Raw genomic sequence first — 27,397 nt, forward strand, 5'->3', positions numbered from 1 at the left:
GTGAAGGTGCAAGAAAGCCTCTTGAACATAGTGTCCCTGCTAACTATAGTAGTACATTCTACAAGCCAGGACCTAGTACCCACTCCCTTGCCTATTAATAGACTTTTTCAGAAGGTCAGTTGCAGCAGGAGCCTCAAGACAGAAAAATCTAGTCTCAGATTATTAACTGATGCCCTCAGGACCACCTCTTATTTTATGGGCCTTCTTAAGGGAGGCTGCAAAGAAGAACAGGCATTCCATGAAGTACCAGAGCACCCTGGTGGTTCACGTCCTGAGCCAGCCATCCCGACCCTCTTTGCCCTTGGTATAGTTTGCTCCTTTCACCCACCAGGCTGGACCAGTTTCCCTGGATTAGTCACATCAGCAGCTGTGAGGTCTCATCTATAGTCCTTCAGTGTTCTACCTTGTAACAAAATTAGGAAGGATGGGAGCTAAAGGTCAAGGACTTCTAACTTTGAGGAAAGGCAGAAGTCTCTTCTGGAAATCTCACTTGGAGCCTGTTCTCAGATTAGGGTAAAGAAATGCTAAACCTACCTGAAAATAAAGGGATACACATAACTTATAACCCACTTTAGTCCAGAATCTTGCCAGCCAGATTTCTTACCTCATCATACATTCTTCCAGGTCTTATTTAATAGCAGGCTCAAGCATTGTTAATAAAAACATTTATTTTGCATTTTATACAGAACAACCTGAAGTCTGCATCATGACTTAACAAGTTACCCAAGGGTTTATAGACAGTGTGTCCATCCTCAACAGCGTGGTTCTGGGGATTAGGGATCCACACAAACACAGGCAGGAGTTGTGAGGGAGAAAGGGGCACAGCAGGAGTGTATGTCAATCCTTTCTTAAAGAAAAGGCAGTAGAACATTCTGAGTCACTGAAAACCTGTGCAGATGTGGTTTCTAAAACAAACACTATACTGTGAGCTCTTAGAGATGGGGCAGGCAGCATAAGGACTTCGATAAATAAAGGGATATTTTCTTGTGGCAAGGGATGAGGAAGGAGGCTAACTATTTTTAATGCCCTCAGCCCTACTACTTCATATTCAAAGGTGACCATGTCCAAACTTAAATAATTTCCCTGCACAAAAAAGGTGCTAGTACCCCTGGGACCAGACCATGAAGATACCATGCTGGTCATTACCAAATCCCTATTCTATGGCCCACAGCATACTAAAATAAAGGGAAAACAAGGTCAGGGTAATAGATAAAACTTAGTTCATGTTAAGCACTGATAAAGCCAAATGACTTGGAAAGACCATATATCACACAGTGGTTTATACAACCTGCTGAAAGAGGTCTGTCTCTAGTAGGGGCCAGGAGGGGAAGGTCCAGAGCATCCTCAGCTTGAGGCTCAGCACGTATAGAAAACCTCAAAGGAGATATTAAAGTAGCGGGGGATAGAACACTCCCAGATCTTAATTTTTATAGGATAATTAAAAAAAGAGAAATAAAAATCAAACAGTGGGTGCCAGTAACAACAAATGCCACGGCCTTTATAGTCACCTGGTAACATTAAAAAAATGCCTAAAGCATATCCAGCTAACCAATAGGTCTTGCTAGGAATTGCCTGTGCACATGGGAGACGGCAGCGGGGCTTGGTATAGCTGACAATCCAACATGATTCCTATGGGAACAAACGGGGCAGAGTCCTGGTTTGCTGGCCTATTGAGGCCTGGGAAATATAGAACCAAAAGCTCCGAAGTGATTGCAGATCCTCTGCAATCAGCTTTGACCCAGGGAAAGAGGAGCCAGATCTAACCCACACCACATGCATTAGTCCTGGTCATCCTACACTTGATGGGCAACTCATACCAGGCAGGGGAAAGAGGCTGGGATTAGGGGAAAAGGGGTCACTTTTGATCTTTTAAAGTCTTAATTTATATTTTAACCTCAAACTTACTATCAGTGCCTCAGATACAATTTAATCTTAAGTCTTTAAATGCCCCCTGAAACAAAAAGTATAATTTTTCTGGAGCTCCCTCACTTCTTCTGGTCGTTAGTTTCCCCCTAGTCTCCGGTTTTACCCTGACACAGAGTCCACGAACTTCATCAGACCATCCGTGCTCATAGACTTAGGCCTCTCTAGAGGGAAGCCTAGGGCTCGGCTCCAGATGAGCTGTGCCAGTACTCCCAATGCTCGTGACACCCCAAACAGGACTGTGTAGTAATTCATCTCCGTCATGCCATAATACTGTAATGTAAAGGAGAAAAGTGTTTTGTTAAAGGTCCAGAGGTAGTGGCATATATAAATCAAGCGTTATAGAAACCTTAACCCAATCATTCTTAAATAGAAATGACACTGGGAAAAGTATAACAATTGGGATTCTAAAGAGAGCACCCCTTTCCTCCTGCCCACAGCCCCCCAACCATAGGCAACTTTCTCAGAAAGGTAAGGAAAGGGGTGTACAAGTCCCTGCTCTGACTAGGGAGTTGATTTTGGGCATGGCAGAGAACAGCAGTGTTTTGTACAAACTAAAGGGAAAGCAGGGAAGGGAGGACTCACCTGGAGCAGCACCCCACTATGAGCATCTACATTGGGCCACGGATTCTTGGCCTTTCCTTGCTCTAAGAGTACATTGGGCACGATTTTGTACAGCTGAGCGACCAGCTTAAACATGGGGTCATGAGGCAGGTGTTTCAGAGCAAACTCCCGCTGACATGTGTATCGTGGATCAGTCTTCCTTAGTACTGCATGACCATAGCCTGGGACAACCTGTAAGAGTGAGGGGAAAAAAGTCAACAGTATTCTCAGGTAGAAATTCTTATCTTTTCTAAATTCTTCAGGGTAGACAAATGGGGGGCGGGGGGAGTTCCTTCTCTAATTTTGGGACCTCTTCTCATTCTTTTCTCCTTAATTCTTCCAAATTGCAGAACTTGGGTCTTGGCTTCTGTCTTAGTTGCTAAGCATCTCTGCTTACCCGTCCTGAGTTGAGTGTGTTCCATATGTAGTCTCGTAACTTCTCATCTGACACATCTTTGCCAACTTCCTTCTGTAACTGTGTCAGCCAAACAAGCACTTCCTATGGGTAAGATTTGGGAATAAAAGTGTCAATACATATACCAAGGAGAACACCAAGATCAGAAAAAAAGCATGGGAGTTAAGAAAAACATGGAGCAGGGAAAGAAAAAGAAGTCTTACCTGATTTGCCAGTCCATGTAGGGGCCCTGCCAGCCCGTTCATGGCTGCTGCAAAGGACAGGTAGGGGTCTGAAAGGGCACTGCCCACCAGGTGGCTAGTGTGGGCACTTACATTGCCACCTTCGTGGTCACTGTTAGAAAACAAGAAAGGAGAATCAAGGCCAAGAGTTAAAGGAGACCGGGGTGGTAAGGAGTGGAGGTGAAAAAGGGTATATAGGGTAGATAAATGGTAATGGAAAAAATACAATAAGAGGAGGGAAAAAAAGGCAGATTATGGAAATGCAGATTGTGTTGTTCTCTTATTTGTCACATACTAGCCTAGTTATGGGCTCACACCAGCCGATAGCCAGTCAGTTATTCATAAGCTCTTGTAAGAGATGTCCCAATCCATTACCAGCCTTTGTTCATTAATCCACAGAGCTGGAGAGGTTACTGGTTGATGATGCCTGTGTGCCAAGCTCCAGCTTTAATAAGCAATGACCAGAAGAGGGAGCTGCTGGAAAGCTAAAGGAAAATCTAATGTGAGCAGCTAAAAGCACTATCTTGTTCCTGGTGTACTTATTTCCCTATACTTCTTGACCTTCTTTACTAGGTCCCTTTCTTGCCTTGTATCACCCCGTATGCCATTTTCCATCACCTTGCCACCTACCACCTGTTCCCAGAAGATGAGACTGTTAACCTTTCTTAAAATTTCCCACCAATCAGGCTATGGTTGCTGGATCTAGCTCACCTGTGGATGGTGAGGTACAAGCGCATAAGCTCAGTAAACTGAGCATCCGTATAGCCTAACATGTTGGTGAAATTGTGGGACCAGTCCAGCTTAGAGTCAATGGCCCCAATACCGCTGCCCTCCCGGTACAGATTCCGGTAGATCTTTGCGGCAACACAAGGTAGTTTTGCGATCAAATCCATACAGTCTTCGTAAATTAACTAAAGGGGAGAAGAGGAAGATGGAGAAAAAAAAAAAGAATTATCAACAGAGAATTAGGCAGGGATGCTATTTGTCCTCCATGGACCAGGCTATTTAGGTTGATGCTTATAAACTGAGTGGTATACACAGAATATAATAACAATAACCATTTAACTGAGTAACTGTTATGACCCAGGCACTGTAGTAGGTAAATTAATCATACTATCACAGGTATAATACATTAAACATTATTTCCAATTATTACAATTCTACAAAGTATGTAACGACCTCCACTTTACAGATGAGGGGACTGAAGCTCAGACTATTCAGTTACATGCCAAAGTCAGACTGTGAACCCTTATATGTTTAATCATGATCTTTCCCGCTATATGACTTTCCCCACAATGAGTGTGCGAAGACACTAATTTTTTGTTTTTTTGTAGATTTATTTACTTTTTTAGAGAGAAGGGAAGGAAGAGAGAAAGAGAGGGAGAGAAATATCAATGTACCCCCGCTAGAGAAGATGGCCCACAACCCAGGCATGTATCTTGATTGGGAATCGAACCAGTGACCTTCTGCTTTGTGGGATAATGCCCAATTGAGCCACACCAGGCAGGGCAGGCTTCCATTTTTTAAGCACTTACAATAACAGGTACTGTCCTAAATATATTATTTGAACTTTTTTTCTTTTCTAAAATAATCCTGTAATGTGACATATCCCTTATTTTACAAATGAGAAAACTGAGCTTGACCAGGTTAAGTAACTTTCAAAGGTTACCCACTTAGCTAATGAGCATGATCTAGTTCAAACAATGAATTTAAGGTCACTTGTTTCACTTATACCCTACTTTCCCCTCTTATCTCTCAAATTATTTGGAGCTAATGCCAGATACCATATATTTAAACATGTATATCTAAAAGATAAACGCCCTTCATAAACAAAATCACTAAACCATTATCCTACTGAACATTTTTTAAAACAAATCCTCAGTATAATTAAATATCTTCTCAGTATTCAAATTTGCCTGATTACAAAGCACCCCCAGCTTCATTTGATTGGGGACTGAAAGTCTCTTTTTATCAATTTATTCCCTTTTATGCTTTCCTTTTTTAAATTTGCAACTTATTTGTGGAAAATTGGATAATTTCTTCTGTAGAATTCCCCCCAGATTTTGCTGGTTATATGCCTGGGATGCCATTTAACATGTTCCTCTGTCCACTGTACTTCCTACAAACTGAAAATCAGATCTAGAGGCATGGGCAGATTCAGGTTCTTTTTCTTTAGCAAGACTATTTGATAATTTTGTTGCATTCATTTATTAAGAGAAACATACAGTACCTGGCTGTCTCTCTTTTTGTGATGTTAATAGCTTGCTCAACTTTTAAGTCTCAATTTTATCTTCTCAAAGGGATTTTAAGTTCCTTTAGGGGAGGGACAGAGCTTCAATGTTTTCTTTTTTAATAACTTAAAAAAGAAACATGTTATTTATTTATTTTTAGAGAGAGGGAAAGGGAGGAAGAAAAAGAGGGAGAGAAACATGATGTGCGAGAGGTGCATCCATCGGTTGCCTCTTGCATGCCCCCAACTGGGGACCTGGCCTGCAACCCAGGCATGTGCCCTGACTGGGAATTGAACCAGCAGCAACCTTTTGGTTCAACCCACTAAGCCACACCAGCCAGGGCACTTTTTAAGTAACTTTAAAAAACTCTTCTTTCACCCACAGTTCAATATGCACGGAAAGCATGGAGTAAATACTTGACTGATGATTGATATTACATAATGCTGTCTTATCAAGATAACTGTTAAAAGCTCCTACAATAAGTCATGGAATTTCAGTAGCTCTTCTGGAACTAAGAGCAAAATTTGTAGTAACTAACCTAAATGAGTAAGCCCTGGCTGGTTTGGCTCAGTGGACCCTTCAGCTGCGAAGAGAGGGGGGGTCTGCTGCATGGGCAACAGCAGGCCCTCCATATCACCCTGCCCAGGCTCTGTAGCTTCAGCTTCACTGGAGAGGACACTTCAGCGTCATCGTAAGATGTCGATTCAACACGGGAGGAGACAGATACCGTGTCACTCCCGAGTCGGACTGCACAGCCATTCTCGGCGGTGCAGATAGACTCTTAAGAAGCTACACCATCGTCTCTCGAGACGGACGGCTGCCAACGACGACGAACCTAAATGAGTTAATTCCTATGAAGTCATCTATACTCAATTACTCAGTGCATTCTGTCAGTGCCAGAGTTCAATGAGAATACTTCCAAAATAAAAGCTACTTAAGCAAGAAATACGTAGTTCAAAACACTGGTGATAATGATGCTTACACACTTGACAGACATGCTTGAGTATGGCAAATGTATAAGGGAAGAAGTGAAGGCTGTTGTAAGTGAAACAAAGGAAAATTCACACGAAACCAATGGTGAAGGGAAGGAAGCCGGGGTTCAAAGTATCAATTTGGAACATAAGGAAGAAACAGTTAACCAGTACAGAATGAAGAAATAAGAATTGAAAAAAATGAGAGGCTTAGGAACCTCTGGGACAACTTTAAATGTACCAACATCCGAATCATAGGGATGCCAGAAGGAGAAGAGGAAGAGCAAGAAATTGAAAACTTATGTGAAAAAAATAACGAAGGAAAACTTCCCTAATTTGGCAAAGGAAATAGACATACAAGTCCAGGAAGAACATAAAGAGTCCCAAACAAGCTAGACCCAGAGGACCACACCAAGACACATCATAATTAAAATGCCAAAGGTTAAAGATAAAGAGAATCTTAAAAGCAGCAAGAGAAAAGACAAGTTATCTACAAAGGGGTTCCTATAAGACTACCAACTGATTTCTCAAAAGAAACTGCACGCAAGAAGGGACTGGCAAGCAGTATTGAAAGTGAGGAAAAGCAAGGACCTACAACCTACATTACTCTATCCAGTGCAGCTATCACTTAGAATGGAAGGGCAGATAAAGTGCTTCCCAGACAAGGTAAAGCTAAAGGAGTTCATCATTACCAAGCCATTATTATACGAAATGTTAAAAGGGACTTATTTAAGAAAAAGAAGATTAAAACTATGAACATTAAAATTACAACAAACTCAGAACTATAACAACAAAATCTAAAAACTAATCAAACAACCAGAACAGGAACAGAATCATAGGTATAATAGAGATCTTTTGTAGGGTTATCAGCTCGGAGGTGGAAGGGGAAGAAATGGGGAAATGGTGCAGGGATTAAGAAGCATAATTGGTAGGTACAAAATAGACAGGGGGAAGTTAAGAAGAGTATAGGAAAGGGAGAAGCCAAAGAAATTACATGCAAGACATATGGCCATGAACTAAGAGGGGGTGAGATTGCTGGAGGGGAGGGGGGTACTGGGCGGAGGGGAACAAAGGGGAAAAGAATTGGGACAACTGTAACCGCAAAAATTAATAAAATATACTTTTAAAAAATTTCTCTAACCCACAGTTTTCCCATTCAGTAAAATGAGAATAACATCATCTGCCTCACAGGGTTGTTGTGAGGATTAAATCGGATGATGAACATGAAGCACTTAAGTATATTTGTCATGTTTTCAAAAGTTAGGTGTTAGGATGATTTTATTATAAACAGCTTCAAAACCTACATATACTGTTCATAGGCCTTACAAAAGGAGGCATTATTAGCCAAAGTTGACCTGTCAGCAAATTTTACTCAACATTAAATTAAGGCTACTTCACAATTAAACAGTTACTGCATCACAGTAATATGGTCTTGAATGAAGTTAAGCCAAACAGAAAGAGACCTAACTCTTTCAAGTCGAGAGGTTATACTATCTAAGGTCATACGAGCTGTGATGGAAGAAATGTTATAGGCAGATCATCCTCTTAGAGTATACATAAAAAAATAAGATGAACTTATGATCCTAGTAGACTCAGATCACATATAAGCTTCAATTTTTAAACAGAAATAACCAGCTGAATGCTGTCATGTAATTCTTAAATAGCCCATGGTTAAATTAACCAAAACAGAAAAATGAACTGCAATAGTGTGTCTGACCTTTGAGAGTTATAAGACATAGCAGCAGAAGTGCATTAAGTTCCACTAAAGCATTAAAACCTAATTTTTGTGTAGTGTGAACTCATTAGACACACATCCTAAGGCTGACAAATACATCAGTATTGCTTATATTCTCCAGAAGATTGGCAAAGTCTTTAAATACATGTTTACTATGAGAAAGCCACCGCAGATGACATTTCACGAACATATGATGGCAGAACAGTCAATAAATGGCTGTACACTGAAATGAAAGCAATAGCAAACAGAAGTACATTTTAGCTATTCAACAAAGGACTGTGACGCAATGCAGCATGTCTGGATGCCTGGGAAATATCTTATGGGCATCTGTTAAAAAGTATGAAGAAGCTATTTTCTTCCCTCCTCGTGACACTTAAAACAGCAGCACTGTAAGTGGCAGCAGGCACTTCTGAGTGGTCAATTTCTAAAACACCAGTTTTAAAACAGAACTGTAGTTCTTGATTTAACCTTCTGTGTTATGGTGACCCACAGAGATAACAACTGAATAGCATTTAACAATAACAAGAAAATGAAAAGCAATATATTCAGGTTATACAGCCTTCGGAACCTCCTGATGCGTGGCTCTAAATGCTTTAAGTGCATGTGAGGTGTGTATGCTGCACCATTCCAGTACCTTCCTCTTCAATGCCAAATGGGCTAATATTAATTGCAAACTCTCCCTCCCACCTTCCCCCAACAGCAAACATAATTCTCTATAAACAGCTGGCATCAAATAAGTATTGACTAACAAGATGAAGCAGGATTTGTCCAAATCCCAAGAGGATTTCATCAGAGCAGTGTACCACAGTATGGCCCACAGACCATTCTGTGTCTTGCATCATAGTGAACTTTTGGGCCTCCTCGGTGGTTGGTATCTTATGGTCAAAAATCATTTAGTATACCTGTTTTGCAAAAACCTGTCTCTGAATAAGAAACAAATGAAAATGAGATTTCCTCTTATAAAACCGAGCCAGAAAACTTGTACTTTACCCAGTGTTTCTGAGTATGTGGGGTACTGGAAAGAGATGAAGAGAATCAGATACCACACGTTGGGACAAAGCACAATAGTCTCCTACTACAACCACAGGGAACAAACATCTCATTTTCAGAAAATAAAGCTCAGTATTCTGCATCCTAGTTCCAGTATACTAACTGCCCTCCCGCTCCTGACAGGTATCTTGAGCTGGTTAGTCCAGAACTGTGGCTGACTGGCATTGGTCCTCCCAGACTCTAGGGTTGCCTTTGCTGTCATTCTCCCCCAACTTCTAAGATTTCTGAGGTTAGGGTGAGACTCCTCTTGTGAAATTTTCCTCAGGAACCCTGTAGTTAAGTCACATCCCTTTCAATGTTCCAACAGCCCTGGGTACATGTTACAGCAGGGTTACTGAATTATAATTTCTTTTTTACATGCCAGTTACCCTGACGGAACCAACAACTTTGGGGATAGAAAGCATGCTCCATATATCTTTGTAATCTCAAAAACTGATAAAAAGCAAGTCACAGTAAAATTTTGTTAAATAAGTTTCTGGCATAACTCAAATTAATTTTCCTGCGCTGGCTGGTGTGGCTCAGTGGATGGAGTGCTGGCCTGTGAACCAAAAAATTGCCAGTTTGGCTCCCAGTCGGGGCAGATACCTCAGTTGCAGGTCAGGTCCCCAGTTGGGGGCGCTTGAGAGGCAACCCCGCATTGATGTTTCTCTCCCTGTCTTTCTCCCTCGCTTCCCTGCTCTCTGAAAATAAATATCTAAATGAATTAAAATCTTTTAAAAAACACAAAAAACCCTTCATTTAAAAAAATAAAATAAAATAAATAAACTTTCCTAAAGATTCTACTCTCTTTCTCTTCCTTCACATTCAGTTCTTTTGAATCCCTATCACACACCAATCACTACACCAAATTTCCTACCTCCCAGTACTTGGTTCGGTTGATGCCCTCTGCATATGCTCGGGCAAAGTTGCTTTCACTGTTGAGGGCTGTAATGGCTGCACTGAGCTGAGACATGGGGTGTAGATTGTTGGGGAAGTTGTCCAGCATGGTGACCACATGGGAAGGCAGAGCCGCCCTCTTTGCCCACTCTTTTGAGAGCCAAGATACCTGTGGAAAAGGAGACACTGCTCAAACTAGGCTAAGAAAAAGAAGAGAAAAAGACAGTGATATTTGAGTAAAGAATATACAAGAGAATTCAACCTAATTTACTTATACAACAGAACTCTGCTGATTCCTTCCCCTCACTGTACACACATGCCTATAAACTACCACCCACAGCCAGATCAGGATTAAGTGTTGGATATTAGAAAGGCAAAGGAGGGAATGAGAGAGGCCAATGTCCTTCTTTACCTGTTCCTCTGTTGGGATTTGCCCAGTTACCAGAAGCCAAAATAAGCCCTCCGGCAGGGGTTCTTCCCCACCCTTAGCCTTAGGCAGCAGTTTCTGGCATTCAGGGATACTGTAGCCACGGAAACGAATGCCCTAGAAGGAGAAGAGTAAGAAGTATAACTTGAAGTTATTAGCCTAGAAATCACACAATTGACTGGTCCCACTCTTACCAGGCATTTCAACAAATTACAGTAGCACTTTTAAAATTTAAATCTTCACACTACTTACTCCTGCTTTGAACGTTTAGTTTTACCAGTTGATTTATTAAAAAGATAAACTTATTTTTAAGTTATTCCATATATGTGTATTTTCACAACCTTCCAAAAAAGGTAAGTGCTTTATTTTGTTCTCCTTGCCCTTAGTGGTCTAAACCACAGTATGCACACTAGTCAGTAAACACAGTAATTATTAGTAATTAACATGAGGGTCTCTTACCTCATCAGGATCAAGAACCGATGTTTCATACACCAATCCCTTCATGCCTCTCATGCCACCATACATCTAAAGAAAAGAAGAGGATGCTAACAACAGTCAAGAATAAATCAGGCTAGAGCTTGTTAGTGCTTCATGGGATCTTGAAGAGGTCATTTATCTCTGACTTGCAAGATTTCATTTGGGGGAGGATTTCTGAGGAGTTAACTTACTACAGTATGGAACTTTACAAGGGAGACTGCTAACGGTGGAAATGAAACTTTCAAATTGAGAAATCACTACCTTTGTTTGAAGTTTCTGCCTGTTTGCTTCCTTTTCTTATTGAATTTTATTTTTTCTCCTGCCCACCCACATTCTCACCAGTCAAAGTAAACAGAATTGGATCTATTACAGAGGAAATAAATAGAGACCAATGGCTAGACACTGCTGTGGAATTATCATCTGAGCTACTCAGACTATTAGGGCTAGAGGCGAAGCCATCCTAAAGCTGCTCCAGAGGGCCTGCTAGAGCTGTGGTTTAACTGGATGGTTGGTACAGGATCAACTCAAGATACAGAGACCTGACCCCAAAAGCTAGGGGATTGGAAAGAGGAACAGAAATTTCATTCATCCCTCACATAGGTGAATTAAGTTAGGTTCAACTATTAAATCTGTAGAAAACACGTATTAATTTCTAATGAATACCATTAAGTACCAACATTTCCTTGTATGGGACAGAATACTTCCGAACAATCAGTGAAAAGAACGGTAATTTTGCTGAAGCACATTACAGAGCTACTTTTGCAGCCAAAACCCCACAACCCTTACCATGTCCACAGTAATTTGGCCCACCACCGTCTTGCCATGTTGCTGCCTGAAGGTCTTAACCCTGGCCTGCTCCTTAGGTATCAAGTCAGCCAGTACATCTTTCAAATTCTAAAAAGAGAAATAGAGAGGCTAAGTGATGGTCAAAATGTTGACTGCATTTCCTGCAAAGTAGGGATATGAACACTGCTTTTTAGAACTTGGCTTTCTCTATCTGCCAGGGAACACTGGTCAATTAGTCTGTACAAATGAGGTTAGAAGAATTAGGCAGAGGAAAAGGGAAACAATTGTGTTAATGGGTACAGAGTTTCAATTTGGGAAGTGAAAAAGTTCTGGAGATGGACTGTGATGATGGTTGCACAATAATGTAAATTACTTACTGCCATTGAACAAATACATTTAAAAATAGTTCAAATGGTTGGCTTGCGCATTTCCTAAAGTATTCTTAACATCCTCCCATCTATTTTGTACCTACCAATTTATGCTTCTAATCCCTGCACCTTTTCTCCCATTCTCCCCCTTCTCCCTCCCAGCTACTAACCCTCCAAATGATCTCTGTACCTATGATTCTGTTCCTGTTCTACTTGTTTGTTTAGTTTGTTTTTCAGATTCAGTTGTTTTTAGTTGTGAGTTATTTTACTGTTCATAGTTTTGATCTTCTTTTTCTTAAGTCCCTTTAACATGTCATGTAATGCCTTGGTGATGATGTACTCTTTTAGCTTTATCTTGTCTGGGAAGCACTTTATCTGCCCTTCCATTCTAAATGATAGCTTTGCTGGATGAGTAATCTAAGTTGTAGGTCCTTGTTTTTCATCACTTTGAATATTTCTTGCCAGTCCCTTCTAGCCTGCAAAGTTTCTTTTGAGAAATCAGCTGACAGTCTTATGGGAACTCCTTTGTAGGTAATTCTCTTCTCTTGCTGCTTTTAAGATTCTTTGTCTTGAACCTTTGGCATTTTAGTTATGATGTGTCTTGGAATTGTCCTCTTTGGGTCCAACTTGCTTGGGACTCTGTGCTTCCTGGACTTATATGTCTATTTCCTTCACCAAATTAGGTAAGTCTTCTTTCATTATTTTTTCAAGTAAGTTTTTATTTCTTGCTCTTTCTCTTCCTGGCATCCTTATGATTTGCATGTTGGTGCTTTTGGAGATGTCACTGAGACTCCTTATACTATCCTCATGTTTTTTTTTTTTCTTTTTTCTTCTGGTTCTGGTTGAACGCTTATTTCTTCCTAATGTTCCACACTGTTGATTTGAATCTCGGATTCATCCTCTCCACTGTTAGTTCCCTGTAGATTTTTCTTTATTTCACTCAACGTAACCTTCATTTCAGCTTGGGTCTTTTTTATGCTGTTGCCATACTCAATGAGTTCTTTGAGCATTTAATCACCAGTGTTTTGAACTTTGCATCTGAGATGTTGGTTAGCTCCATTTCATTTTGTTCTTTTTCTGGGGTTTTGTTCTATTCTTTCATTTGGGCTATATTTCTTTGTCTCCTCAATTTGGCGGCCCCCCTGTGTATTAGGTAGAGCTGCTTTGACTCCCTGTCTTAGTAGAGTGGTCTATTGTAGAAAAGGCACCTGTAAATTGTGTGGGGTGGAGCCTTAGGTAATGGCCAGGGTTGGGCAACTTGCTTCACAGCTTTGTGGCTCTGTGTAGAGAGTACTGAGAAAAGGGACAATGCTGCTGCCTGGCTTATGGAAGTTTGCCCAGCACTCACCCTGTTTCCAATCACTTCACTTTCTCCCCGTATGTGACTAGTGCCCTTCCAGCTGTTGCCCTGGTGCTGAATCCCAGAGGAGGGGTGGGTCTGCATAAGTTCTAAGTCCAGGTGGGCCCTTTAAGAGGAATCTTTTGAAAATCCTACAGTATCTTCTGCCGCCCCAACGCCCACTGGTTTTGATAGGCAGAACTTATGGGGGTTTACCTTCCTGGCCTGGGATCCCTTGTTGCCGTGGTATCCTCCCGATTTTTATCCACCACACATGAATGTAGGAATGCCCATTCTGTCGCCTCTCTGCGTCACACTGCATCTCTGCCCCTCTTACACATAAGGGTGAATGTGGCTTCTTTAAATCCTTGGTTGTCGGACTTCCATACAGCTGAATTTTCTGACTGTTCTGGGTGATATTTGTTTTGAGGTCTAGTTGTAATTTTTTCTGTAGTTGTGCGAGGAGGTGAAGCATGTTCCTCTACTCCTCCACCTTGACTGGAGTCTGAGTACATCACTTCTTACAATAACAACAACAATGAACATCTCCAGAGGATATTCAGGATAATGATGAGTCTGGGTGGCAGCCAAACCATCCCCCAGCCCCAACCCAGGGTCAAGCTACTCAATGATTCTCAGTCCTGTTTTTCAAACCTTACCATGGAGGAAGCACTGGCATGCCGAGCAGCAAGAACAAGACAGGATGTATTCTGCAAAGAAAACACAAAAATTTATGCAACAGTTACTCCTCCCTCTTATGTATTAACAAGGAATGACAGTGACTTAACTTTTGTCTCTCCATCTTAGCCTCTAAGAATGTATAATGGTACGACATAAGAAAGCTGTCAAAGGTTCTGAATAGTTTGGCAGAGGTTACTAAGTCTGGAGGGAGCAGTCGGTTTAACTCTGCTTCTTGCATCCAGAGCTTCATTATCACTCCCTACAAAATTCTCCTTTCCTCTCCCATTATCTGGGTTCCAAGGCTGGGCTTTATTAGGCACAGAGGAAAGGTCAGAAAGGCTGTTGTTAGAGTACCCAGTCTATCACAATTGCTCTGTTAATAGTTCTGAGTGGCCCGGAGAAAAGCAGATGGGGAAACTGATTAATTACTTAACTCTGCTGGTAAGATCTCTCCTGCACCTAGTCTTCTGGCAACACCTCAACCTCTCTTGTCAGTGTAGGACAGCCCACAGGCAGAGGCTGACTTTCACAAGACTACCTCAAATGCTCCTGAAAAAAGCAGAGAAGACAGAATATCTACAAAGTAACAACTGACAGAAGACTACTCAGCAACATCAATGGAAACTAGGAAATGGGAAAATCAACTTCCAAGTGCTGAGAGAAGAATTAAGGTAGAGTTGTGTACTTAGGTGAGAAAATATCTTAAAGGGGGTGAAATACAGTTATTTCAGGCAAACAGAAGCTGAATTTATTGCCTATACACCTGCACTCAAAGGGATGTTTAAAGACATACTTCAGGAAGAAAATTATCCAGGAAGATAGACCTGAGAATCAAGAAGGCTATATCCCTCACTACAAAGACAAATGGTGTAGCTAGCCTATTTCTATGTTTAGAGATAGGTTTTCCCCCCAAAGAGAAAGAGCTTTTTGTGAGAAGATCAGCTGAGTGGCAACAAAAAGTTCAACACTGCCTTTGAAAAACATAACCAATTATACTACGTAGCACTTATCCCTAGTTTTGCTTTCCATGGTTTTAGTTACCTGTGGTCCAAAACTACTAAATGGAAAATTCCAGAAACAAGGAATTTGTAAGTTTTAAACCTTGCACCATCCTACTGCATCCCATCAGGATGTGAATCCTCCCTTTGTCCAGTCTATGTATACACACTGTATACACATCTGCCCCTCAGTCACTTTGTAGCCAGTTTGGGTATCAGATCCATTCTCAAGTTATCATACAGTGCTTGCATTCAAGTAACCCTCATTTTACTGATACTTAATAATGGCCCCAAAACGTAAATAGTAGTGATGTTGGTAATTGGGATATGCCAAACAGAAGCTGTGAAGGGCTTTGTTTACATGAAAAAGTGACACAGTACAATGAAATAGTTTGAGAGACAGATCACATTCACACAACTTTTATTAACAGTATATTGTTATTTAGTTATTGTTAGTGTCTTACTGTCCCTAATTTATAAATTAAACTCATAGGTATGTATGTATAGGGAAAAAACACAGTATACACAGGGTTCAGTACTATTTGTGCTTTGGGGCATCCACTGAGGGTCTTGGAACATAACCTCTGCGGACAAGGGGTGACTACTGTTAATTAGCTAAAAGAACTTTAGACAGGAAGATTAGCTCTTCTGCACAAGATTATTTTGAAGATAAAATGATATAGTCAAAGTAAGTCCTGGATTCCTCATCTATAATGTGGTTCAATAGCCAATACACAACTCACAGGGTCATCTTGTAATAAAATGGATGAGAAAGCACGTTGAACATGGATAACAGTGTGGTGATTGCTGGGGGGAGGGGCATAAGGAGACTAAAAGGTAATGTAAAGAAAAAAAAAATTTTAAAGGTTTATTTTGGAAAAAAAAAGCAGCACTATGAAAACTAAAAAGCACTGAAAAGCATTTGAACCAGTGATACTTTATATATTCCAAAAAACTACATTCTTAGGATGAAGGTTGGTAGGGGCCTGAGGCTTTTTAGATTTAATACCCCCCTCTTTCTGTTGTGGCAGCACTGAGGACTGAAAAGGCAGTGACCCTTCGAAAAATGTTATTTTAGAAAGAATCAACCCGAAGCTAAACTCAGAGAGCACAGGCAAACTAATTATGTCCCTAAAGCAAAGGGGGAATGCCTCAGCTTGCTCATCTGGGCTATCCTTAACTCCTTTCATTAACTTCTTGAAGCGTCTCCTCTAGTTCACTGAGGACCATTGGGGCAAGAAGCAATCAGCTCTTTAGCCTCTTTACCCTACAAGGGGGAAATGGCACTAAAGAAATAACTGCCTATTCTTATTGGTCACCAAAAAGTGGACAAGAGAAAACACATGAATAAGTTCAAACTATTGCTTTACTGTGTGAATAACCATGTTCAAGGTCAATGGTCCCGTCCCACAGATCCCTGATTATAGAGGTCCCATCTCCCAGCAACTACATCAGTCCTGTAACAGACCTTTGAATTGCTGCAGTGGTTGGTTGTGTTTTTAAGGATGCTACAGGGGAACCTATTATCTGAGAGAAGAAAGAAATTGTAATAGTTCCATAATGGATAATTTTTCCACTTCTAAACCACCTTTAAGTTTTTATAATGGCTGGTTGCTTCATTGGCAAGAAAGATTATAAAAAGAATAGATTAAGGTTACCTATTTTTTTAAGGGTTAATTTTTTTTTTTTTTTAATTTATACCCTGGCTGGTGTGGCTCAGTGATTGAAAGGCTGCCGGTTTGATTCCTGGTCAGGACACATGCCTGGGCTGCAGTCCAGGTTCCCAGTTGAGGGCATGTGAGAGGCAATTGATCTATGTTTCCCTTGCACATGTTTCTCTCCCTTTCTCCCTCCTTTTCCCACTCTATAAAAAAATAAAATCTCCTTAAAAAAGTAAAAATAAATAAAAGTTTTTATTGATTGGTTTTTAAAGAAAGGAAGAGGGAGAGAGAGAGAAGCATCGATTTGTTGTTCCACTTATTTATGCGTTCATTGGTTGACCTGTATGTGCCCTGACCTGGGATCAAACCCACAACTTTGGTGTATCAGGACGACGCTCTAACCAGCTGAGCTACTCGGCCAGAGCTAAGGTTAAACCTTAGGGGGAAAAATCTATATAAGACCAACATAATGAGAGCCCAGATCTTAAGATGAAAATGGCAATTACCTCAAGGATGGAGGTCTTTCTTCCATCAATATGAACATGAAACAAAAAGTTTTTTCCCCCATGTGAGAAAGAACTGCTAGAATCAATGAGGGGCCCCCTTCTTTTAATTCATTTAAGAATAAAACAAAATAACGTGAAAAAACAAAAATAGGAAATCAGAAAAGAAGAGTGGGAGGTCACTCCCACTGTAAGAATATAACATCATTTAAAGGAATCAGAGGGGTCATGACTGCTATTTAGTCATTTCTCAGACCTGTTTATATGAATGCTACTTTAAGCAAATGATTAGGGAAGAGGAATTTGGAGCTAAACTATCACTCCACTTCCACTATCAGCAAAGTCTTAATTTCCTTTGTAGAGTATATCTCTGTCATTTCATCAGGAGCCTCAGGAGTAACAAAGAGTTTATCTCAACAGTCTTTAATCTCATCAGCAACACTTCTTAGCCAGATCTCCAATTTGCAAAGCAACGCTAATTTGTGGAGACTTTGTGCAGCTATAGAATAAAGTTAGTATATTCTGTTTCTACTATACTTCTCTCCCTCTTCTTGGTGGTGTGACCCTAGACAAGTCATTTAACCTTTCTGTATCTCAGTGTCCTTACCTGTAAAATGGGAACGATAACAGTGCCTACTCAAATGATTGCTGAGGCTTAAGTCAATACAGGGTGAGGCAAAAGTAGGTTTACAATTGTGAGTACAGAAAAGTTTATTCTTGTACTATAATTAATTATTGTATTTTCCATATAAACAATTGTAAACCTACTTTTACCCCACCCTGTATTTACAAAGCACTTAAAACCATGCCTGCCACATAGCAATTGATTTTATTTATTATACAATAAATATATAAAATGAGCCCTGGCTGGAGTGGCTCAACAAATTGAGTACCGGCTTGCAAACCGAAAGGTCACTGGTTCGATTTCCAGTCAGGGCACATGCCTGGATTGTGGGATGGTCCCCAGTTGGGGGCATGCGAGAAGCAGCCAATTGGTATTTCTCTCACACATCAATGCTCCTCTCCCTCTTTCTCTCTTTCTCCCTCCCTTCCTCTATTTCTAAAAATAAATAAAATCTTTATATATATATACACACACACACATATATATAAAATGAAATAGTATGGCCACTTTCTCATACCCTTCAGTGTAAGGTTTGGTCGTATTTTTAGCTAACCTTGCAGCTTAGGAAAAACTGCAGAAATCAGAAAGGTTTTAAAGTTAGCAATTCATTGGTATGAGCATTTAAAAGGCTAGAATGGAAAAAATTTAACTGAGGACAACTTTACCTAATTATGTAGAAAATAGAGCACATGATGTGGAATTAAGAACAGAAATCTGGGTTCTAGCCCCAGCTCTATTACGAAATAACTGAGATCCAAAGTCAAGTAAGTAACTACTGTTTCCCTTTCCTTCTCCATATTTAGGATAGCACTCAAACTACTTAGCTCAGAGTCTGATTCTAAGGCTCCAATAAGGACATACAGAAAGGTATTTGAAAGCCTTGCTATTTAAAATATGACTGTGTAACCAACGGCATTAGCATCACTTGGAAGTTCTTAGAAATGCAGAATCTTGGGCCTCACCTCAGACCTATGGAATCACTAGGTGATTCATATGAACAATAAATAAAGTCTGAGACACAACCATGGTCCAAAGTGCTAAGCAAGGGAGCAGAAGGATAGAATGTAAAGAGCTTGGGATTTGGGGTTATCAAGGATCAAGTCCTAAGTCCAAACCCTGCCACTATCCTGCTGTGTTATATTGGCTTTCTGACCTAACGTCTGTGCGGGAGGAAGAAACTTCCTTCTACCTTCCTAGGTTCCTTCGGTTCATCTGATAATTAAATCTACAGAAGACAGATTAACAAGAGAAAATAACCAAGTTTAATACATATATACATATGGGGATCCTACATACCTATGAGTCAGAGAACCCACATACACAAGAGGTTCAAAGACAGACAGGGAAAATGAGGTGTATTTGACATTCTGTGCTAAGGGTCACCTTGGGGGTTCAGAGGGGAGAAGGATAAGAAGAAGAGCAGATGTTCAGTAATTAGAAGTTTGCTCTGCTCTATAGATAGGTCATAAAGACATTTCTGGTGATATTCATTATGGGCAAGGCCCTTAATTTAAATTCTTTAGGTTGAGAAGTACATTTCTTGTGAGCCTGCAGGGTCTTGATGGACTTTAGTTTAAAATAATTTGCATGCCGAAGTGGCATATTTTGGCGAGGCCTATTCTGAACCCCTACACTTTTAAGTCTCAGTTTTCACATCTCTAAATTGGTAATAATAAAGCATCTAGAACAGTGTATTCTGCACAGCTGAGTTGAATAAGTATTTGATTCTTAGAGCTGTACTGTCTAATTATCTAGTACCTCAAGTGTTACAACTCTTCTGTGAAACTGGATCCTAAGAAAGAGGCAGTCAAGCCTGAGGAAGGGATGAATGGATAATTCCCTCCAGCTGGAAACAGAAAATAAAGCCCCAATTTCCTTCTTAAAGACTGCCTGACTGAGAACGGAGGAGTCAGGCCAAGGAAACAAATTTAATCTTCATCTCCACCAGCAAAGCAAATGATTCTAGACAGAAGCTGGAGGACCATCACACCCAAGGCTACACGCCTCATTTCATCTACCCATTGAACGCCAAAGAAAGCTGCTGAATAGCTTTGTACAGTACATCCAGGCTACACTCACTGATGGGACAGGAGGATTACAAACCTCTGAGTCATCCCTGATTTTCACCTCCCAACTCTTCCCCCTATTTTGGAGGCGTGGCAACTGGGCTTTTGGTTTCAAGTTGCATGCCACGTGTAGAGTCACCCTACTGCAACAGCAGCTGTCAGGTTAATCAGGGAGTCACCTCACTCAATAGGGTCAGCTCCTTCACGGGGAGATGGAGAGAGCTGCTTCCAAAGATAAGGACCTGACTCACAATGTCTGACAGCCAGGATTCGCTACAGGATGGGGGTATCACAATCACTAAGACACTTTTTCAAACCTGCTGCCACCCTTGCAAGAACTCTTCTAGTGAGTTTGCTATAAGTGGGCTGTAGCTTTCAAATGTGCTAGGGTGGAAAAACGTAATGAAAAGAATATCTTAAAGGGCCAAGGGAGGAAAAGAACTAATAGTAGATGCAGGAAATTCTGCCAAAGACTTGCCTGTAATACTTCGGGTATTTCTGGAAGAGTATTGGCCCAATCACTTATCAAAAATCAATGAAAACGACTCCTTTCTCCTTCAAATTCTGGCAACTGTAGAATTCTATTTGGATAAGCACTTACTCAATGTAGTTATTTTCCTCTTACTCATTTTGGCCTATTATCATTGGTCCACATTTAGGACCCTTACTCTATAGGGGAAAAGCAAAATTTTCTTTGATCCTCCATTGCAGATACATCCAGAACATGTCCTGCCACATATCCAGGAACTCCAACATTAAAATCTTGAGAGAGCCCTGGCTGGCGTGGCTTGGTGGATTGGGCACTGGCCTGTGAACCAGAAGATTGCAGGTTCAATTCCCAGTCAAGGCACATGACTGGGTTGTGGGCCAAGTCCCCGGTTAGGGGTTAGGGGCATGCGACAGGCAACCAACCAATGTTTCTCTTACACATTGATGTTTCTCTCCCTCTCTGTCTCCCTCCCTTCTGCTCTCTAAAAATAAATTAAAATCTTAAAAAAAAAAAAAAAAAAAACACAAAAAAACAAAAAAAAAACCTTGAGAGAGATGTTCTGCGTTTCAGCGAGTCCTTGTCCTTCATCAACAAAAGAGCTTACCAAGTTAGCAGAATTGACTTAGCTGATGAAGCAAACATAATGCACTAATAACTGCTAGGAAAAATCTTGTGCTATATAAAAGGCTTCCAATGCAGAAGGAACAACTTGCATTAAAGGAAGAAGAACACACATAGGACAAAGGCTCTTCTCTCCCCAGAACCAGGTCAGAGAACTAAAGCCATTCAATATCTGTGTTTCACAATGGTGGTATTGGAAGTCTGCCTACACCTAATAGGCCACTTAATAGCCTAAGCAGAGTAATCAGGTTTCATACTTTGACCCCCTTCATACTCAATTTCCTTATTCATTCTACCTGTCATTTCCTTTTCTTTTTTTTTAAATTGTTGTTCTTACAGTTGTCCCATTTCCCCCCATTGCTCTCCCCTGTACCGCCCATCCCCACCCCACAGTCATTCCCCGCCCTGTTGTTCATGTCCACGGGTCATTTATACTAGTTCCTTGACTAACCTCTTCTTCTTCCCCGTCTTCTCTTCCTCCCCCTTCCCTTCTGGTCTTTGTCAGTCTGTCCCTTATTTCCATGCCTCTGGTTCTACTTTGCTTGCTTGCTTGTTTTGTTCATCAGTTTCCTGCATTAGGTGAGATCATATGGTATTTGTCTTTCACCGCCTGGCTTATTTCACTTGGCATAATACTCTCCAGTTCCATCCACGCTGTCGCAAATGGTAGGAGTTCCTTCTTTCCTTCTGCTGCACAACATTCCGTCGTGTAAATGTACCACAGTTTTTTTATCCACTCATCTACTGATGGGCACTTAGGTTGTTTCCAGCACTTGGCTATTGTAAATAGCACTGCTGTGAACATAGGAGTGCATAGGTTCTTTTGAATTGGTGTTTCAGGATTCTTTGGGTATAATCCTAGCAGTGGAATCACAGAATCAAAAGGCAGTTCCATTTTTAGTTTTTTGAGGAAATTCCAAACTGTTTTCCACAGTGGCTGCACCAGTCTGCATTCCCACCAACAGTGCACTAGGATTCCCCTTTCTCCACATCCTCACCAGCACTTCTTGTTTGTTGATTTGTTAATGATGGCCATTCTGACAGATGTGAGGTGGAATCTCATTGTGTTTTAATTTGCAGCTCTCTGATGCTAGTGATGTTGAGCATCCTTTCATATATCTACGGGCCCTCTGTATTGCATTTTCTTTTTTGAATTTTTATTTATTGATTTGAGAGAGGGAAACATTGATTTGTTGTTCCACTTATAGATGCATTCATTGGTTGATTCTTATGTGTGCCCTGTCTGGGATCAAACCAATAACTCTGGTGTATGGAAACAATACTCTAACCAACTGAATGTGAGCTACCCAGCCAGAGCTACCTGTCATTTTCTAACAGACTCTTCCCTAAAGGTATGCAGATCATTCAGCAAGGAAGACAGCAAAAGACACCAATTCAGCTTCAGGAAAAAAATCAAGAGTTCTAATTCTCTTTTCAGTAGAAATCCTTAATGTTCTTTAACAAATATTTGTTGAACTCCTACTTATTATGTGCAACACTAAGTGTACATTTGCAAATAAAATGTTAGATCTGTCACCTTACTCCTTTCCCAGGAACTAGAAACTGTTCCCTCACTTCTACTAGAAATTCTTACAATGCTTTACTAGAGGGATTTATAAGAAACTTTCACTATGGTATTTGAAAAAAAAGACCTAGGAAGACAAACCCAGAGATAATAGCCTAAAACAAACTACATATTGGTCAGAATAATCACTTTTCAAGTCAATTTTAAAAATAATCACTAATTTCAAAAAGTGCCTGAACACTCATAAAGTTTCATATGTACATTCAATAAAGTTGCATACAAAAAGGCCTACATGTGGCCTAACAGAAAAGGACCACTGAATGTCATCAGTCAACTGAAGTAGTTGAAAAAACTTCAAGTTTCCAGCTCCCATCCCACCTTTGCTGAAAGAATCAGAACCTAAAGAAAGGATTCATGAATGTGCAATCTGAACAAGCATCTCAGGTGATGAAGTCTACTGTGCATTTACAGATCCTTTAAAATGATATTGTAAAAAAAAAAAAAAAAAAGCCCTGGCTGGTGTGCCTCAGTGGATTGAGTGCTGGCCTGTGAACCAGAGGGTCGGTCGCTGGTTCGATTCCCAGTCCGGGCACATGCCTGGGTTGTGGGCCAGGTCCCTAGTTGGGGGTGCATGGGAAGCACCCACACATTGACGTTTCTCTCCCTCTCTTCCCCTCTCTCTCAAAATAAATAATCTTAAAAAAATAAAATACAATAAAATCTTCATTACAAAAAAAAAAAAAAAAAAAAAAAAAAAAAGCCCTGAATGGTGTGACTCATGGGTTGGGTGTTGTCCTACAAACTGAAAGGTTACAGGTTCGACTTTCAGTCAGGCCACATGCCTGGGTTACAGGCCAGGTCCCAGGTTGGGGGTGTGTGAGAGGCAATTGATCGATGTCTCTCTCTTTTTCTCTCTCCCATCCCCTCTCTAAAAAATAAATAAAAATCTATTTTAAAAAGATATCATGTTAAAAATATAGGAATCTAAGGAATTTGGGCAGTTGAGGAGGGAAGAACTGACAGTAAAAGTCAGATCTTAAGAAAGATCTATCATTAAAGTTGCCTCACTTCCATCTGATTGTTTTTTAAAGATTTTATTTACTTATTTTTAGAGAGAGGGGAAGAGAAACATCGATCAATTACCTTTTATATGCACCATGTTCTGGGACTGAACCTGCAACCCAAGCATGTGACCTGACCAGGAATGGCCACACTGGTCAGGGCCCCACTCCTGTTTTAAATGTCACATCCTACTCAACTTTATCACATGAAGTACTGAAACAGGGGAGAAGGAATTAGTGTGTGCTTGAAGAAAAATCCACAAAGTCTGGTTTCCTGACTTTTGCCCACTTAAGATTCCAAGAACTAGGAATGCCAGCCTTTCCTTCTCTGATTATCTACTTCACCTTGCCTCCCCACATCCAGGCATTCACCTCCTACCAATTAAAGGCCACTAGGAAGAACACATGCAATCATCTCATTACTAGCACATGATGAGGCTTTACTCTGTTTTTCATCTCTGGTCCATCTAGTAAGCATCAGGGACTTGCCATTACTTTGGGTAGGCTGATAATAAAAGTAAAGACACAGAGATTTGAACGCTTGCTTTTGAAAGTTTTGGGCTTTGCCCTGGCTGGTGAGGCCCAGTGGACTGAGCACTGGCCTGTGAACCAAAGGGATGCTGGTTCGATTCCCAGTCAGGGACACACAAGAGGCAACCACACATTGATGTTTCTCTCCTTCTCTTTTTCCCTCACATCCCCTCTCTCTGAAAATAAGTAAATAAAATCTTAAAAAATAAAAAAAGAAAGAAAAGAAAAGAAAAAGAATGTTTTGGGCTTTAAGCCTAAGTAACATTTGACACGACAAATATGACTCAGTTGCATTGAACCCTATTTCAGACTAGAATTTATATAGAAAAGGTTATGCAGTGGTGTAGGTCTGGATAGGTATTAATTTAAAAGTCTTTAAAAGCCTAGCAATAATCTAGAAACATTTTGGATTGATTTACTCCAAGCTATCAAATACCCACACCTTGAGAAGCAAGTCTCAATGGTAAAGGAAGTTACTAGGGTTGGTTACGTCACACTGGCATTAGGAGTCCAGAAGTGAATTGGTGGCCCTACTCCAATTCCCAGGCCAAATCCAAACCCAGATCATCTGTGAAAAGACACTGTTTACATCACAAAGCTATGCCACCAACAGCTAATACTAAAGCCACTGTTTAGTATAAATTCATTTGGATAAACAAGAAGTCAATCTCAAGGCTCTGAGTAAGACTAGCTCTCCAACTCAGATGTTCATTAAATTACATGGAAAAACAGAATGACTAACATTAGTGTCTCCTTGCAAGGTTAAAAAAAATGTATCTCCTTAGAAAAGTGAAATTATATAATGAGTGGTAGGGGTCAGTTCTCCCAGGTCAGAAGACTATTTTTCCCTTCTAAAGCTTACTTTCATAGCAAAAGTATAATTGAGTACCAATTAAGCTGCAGGCTAACCTGGAAAGCTCAGACAGGTGCTAGCAATGCTGACAAACTGGAAGGCTTCTTGGTATCCTGACCTTTTTGGAAATTTTCAGTCCTGATTCAGTTGGGTTTTGCTAGTGTTAAGGGTCAAAAGCCTTCGAATGGCTTCCTATTTACAGGTTTCTGGGAGCCTCAGGTTCATTTCTAACAGAAAAGCAAACAAAATAAAAATGGTATTATAGCTTCGTAGCCCTGTCATCTCAAGTTTTCTGAGCTTCCCCAGAGGCTTAAGAGACAAATAAATTCAAAAGGTAAGTTCTAAAGTCTTTTTCAAATTCACTGCGGGGTCAGATTATCTGCTCTGGGTCAGCAGCTCTGCAATGAGCCAATTATGGTGTCCCCTATTGTGCCAAAACACTATCTAGAACTTGCTCCATGTCCCAAGAGGCTTTCTTACCCTGTTGCCTGGCAGAAAGGAGAAGCAACAGTCAAGTAAAACAAGTATCTCCCAAGTGATCAGCCTCCACCAAATGCCAAATCCTACAGGCTTCACTTCATTCGCCAACCATGCAAAGTAACACATAGAAAGCCAAAGCCATCCTCAGATTTTCCTGAACTTCAGGTGCTGGCAGCTTTAATCTGTCTACAGAAGAGAAAGCATGAGTTCTTTGCAGAAGTCAAGGTCACTTATGGGACTGTTCTTGCATGGATTAGAGGGCTGGGACTCCCTCAACACAGCAGTTTCTCTGTTTAAAGGGCCATATTACCCAGAGACAAAAGTACTGGCAATTTGAAACTGAAAGCACCATCACCTGCAACAATACTCCAAAGATCCAAAAGGCAACGAAAGTCAAGTAAAGGGCCCCCAAAACAAGAGGACTCATTGCTGGATAGAGCAGACTTAAGAGCAACAGCAAAACCTAGATGATCAAGTAGTAGGATTGGTCATATGACCTTGGGATTACTATCTCCTGCCCAGTTATCCTTACTTAATGGCCTGCTATCTGGAGGAACAGTGCTTCCGGTTCTTTCTCCAATCATATGTGGTATCCATGCATGCTTTACAGAGGCGCTCCACCCAACTCAAGTCCTCCTATATAGAGTTAAGTGAAAGAGTCCCAAGGACAAAGAGGACCCGAGTCCCATTACTCTTGCAGGAAATGCTATGACTTGATCACTTAAGTCTTAAATAGCTGGGGTGGAGAAATGGAAACAGTAAGGAACTGACAAGACCCTCCCTCCAAAACAGAAGCCGAAATTAACCATCCACCCAGCTCTGGCCCAGTCCAACAAGCACATCTGTTCATCCTACCACTCCTCTGACCCCGCCAACCCCTCCTCCAAACAGGCTCTTTCCCTAACTCCGATGGAACACAATATCTATGTTCTCCACCGGCAGATCCTTTTTCCAGGACCACGCATCACCCACTTCCACCATAAACATGCTGGTGGACACTGCAGTCCGGGGCCTCTCCAAGCGCACAAGACCGCATGCCAGGGGCGAGCAGCGAGTCTTCACTTCTCCTCCAGCGGCCGGAAGGCCAGCATAGCACATGGCCCTGGGAGGCCCACAAAAGACTGGCAGCCAGCCAAGTGCAGGGCCCCTTTAAGGCGTGCTGGGGCGCGCATGGATAGGGGAGGGAGACCCTGGGGCTTGAGGGCCCGCAATAGCTTCAGCCCCACCCAGGGACCGCGCGCTCCCTCCTTCAGTTGCTCACCTTGGCTCCGATGAGCCGGGCGGCTGCAGTGAGTAAAGCCATGGCGGGAGAACTCGAGGATCTGGTGGGGAAGGAGGGAGGGGATACAGGTGCGGCAGGAAAGGGAGCCTCTGCAGCTGCACCAGACGCCGCGCCGACGGGTGCACAAGGTTGAAGGGAGGCGGCCGAGGGAAAGGGTAGACGAACCGGCGGCGGCGCCCAGCCCGGGGTCCTCGGCGAGACCCCGCCTACAGCCCGGAACCCGCGTTTGCCCCGCTCGGGGAACTCGACCTGGGCTCTGCCATTGGCCCTGTGTGGAGGGGAGGCGGGACCGGAGCCGTTGACAGCAGTTGTGGCGAGAATGATTGGACCGCGGGTTTAGGCTAATTCAGGATCCGGGCGGGAGTGACAGGAGGAGCTTGTAGGTAGCTAAGTATGTGCCTGAGAACTCAGTTAACTTTCTTCTTCGGCTTTTTCCTTGCCCAGAAACACATTTGGGGTTAGTTCTTAGGTGACTATTAGTGAATAGTAGGCCTTTGAGGCCCTCGGAAGCCAGCCCCTTAATATATTATCAAGGCAAATGATCAGTACCCCGCTTCTCCTACGTCCTTGGTGTGCTTTCTTGAATGTCTTTGGTCAA

At 41.5% G+C, this 27,397-nt stretch overlaps 1 protein-coding gene across 1 annotated transcript; it reads right to left on the reverse strand.

Annotated features, from left to right (window-relative positions):
• Positions 1-648: 648 nt before the first annotated feature.
• Positions 649-26,997, reverse strand: CS (citrate synthase). Its single transcript, XM_090273392.1, has 11 exons — positions 26,779-26,997; positions 14,082-14,132; positions 11,716-11,823; positions 10,912-10,977; positions 10,438-10,569; positions 10,006-10,194; positions 3,874-4,073; positions 3,145-3,274; positions 2,924-3,025; positions 2,509-2,718; positions 649-2,196 (listed from the first exon to the last, which is right to left on the reverse strand). The coding sequence occupies exons 1-11, from the start codon at positions 26,818-26,820 to the stop codon at positions 2,026-2,028; spliced, it is 1,401 nt and encodes a 466-aa protein (XP_090129518.1). The 5' UTR covers positions 26,821-26,997; the 3' UTR covers positions 649-2,025.
• Positions 26,998-27,397: the final 400 nt, after the last annotated feature.

This window comes from Furipterus horrens, unplaced genomic scaffold (genome assembly GCF_987537825.1).
Source record: "Furipterus horrens unplaced genomic scaffold, mFurHor1.1.pri manual_scaffold_4, whole genome shotgun sequence".
NCBI lineage: Eukaryota > Metazoa > Chordata > Mammalia > Chiroptera > Furipteridae > Furipterus > Furipterus horrens.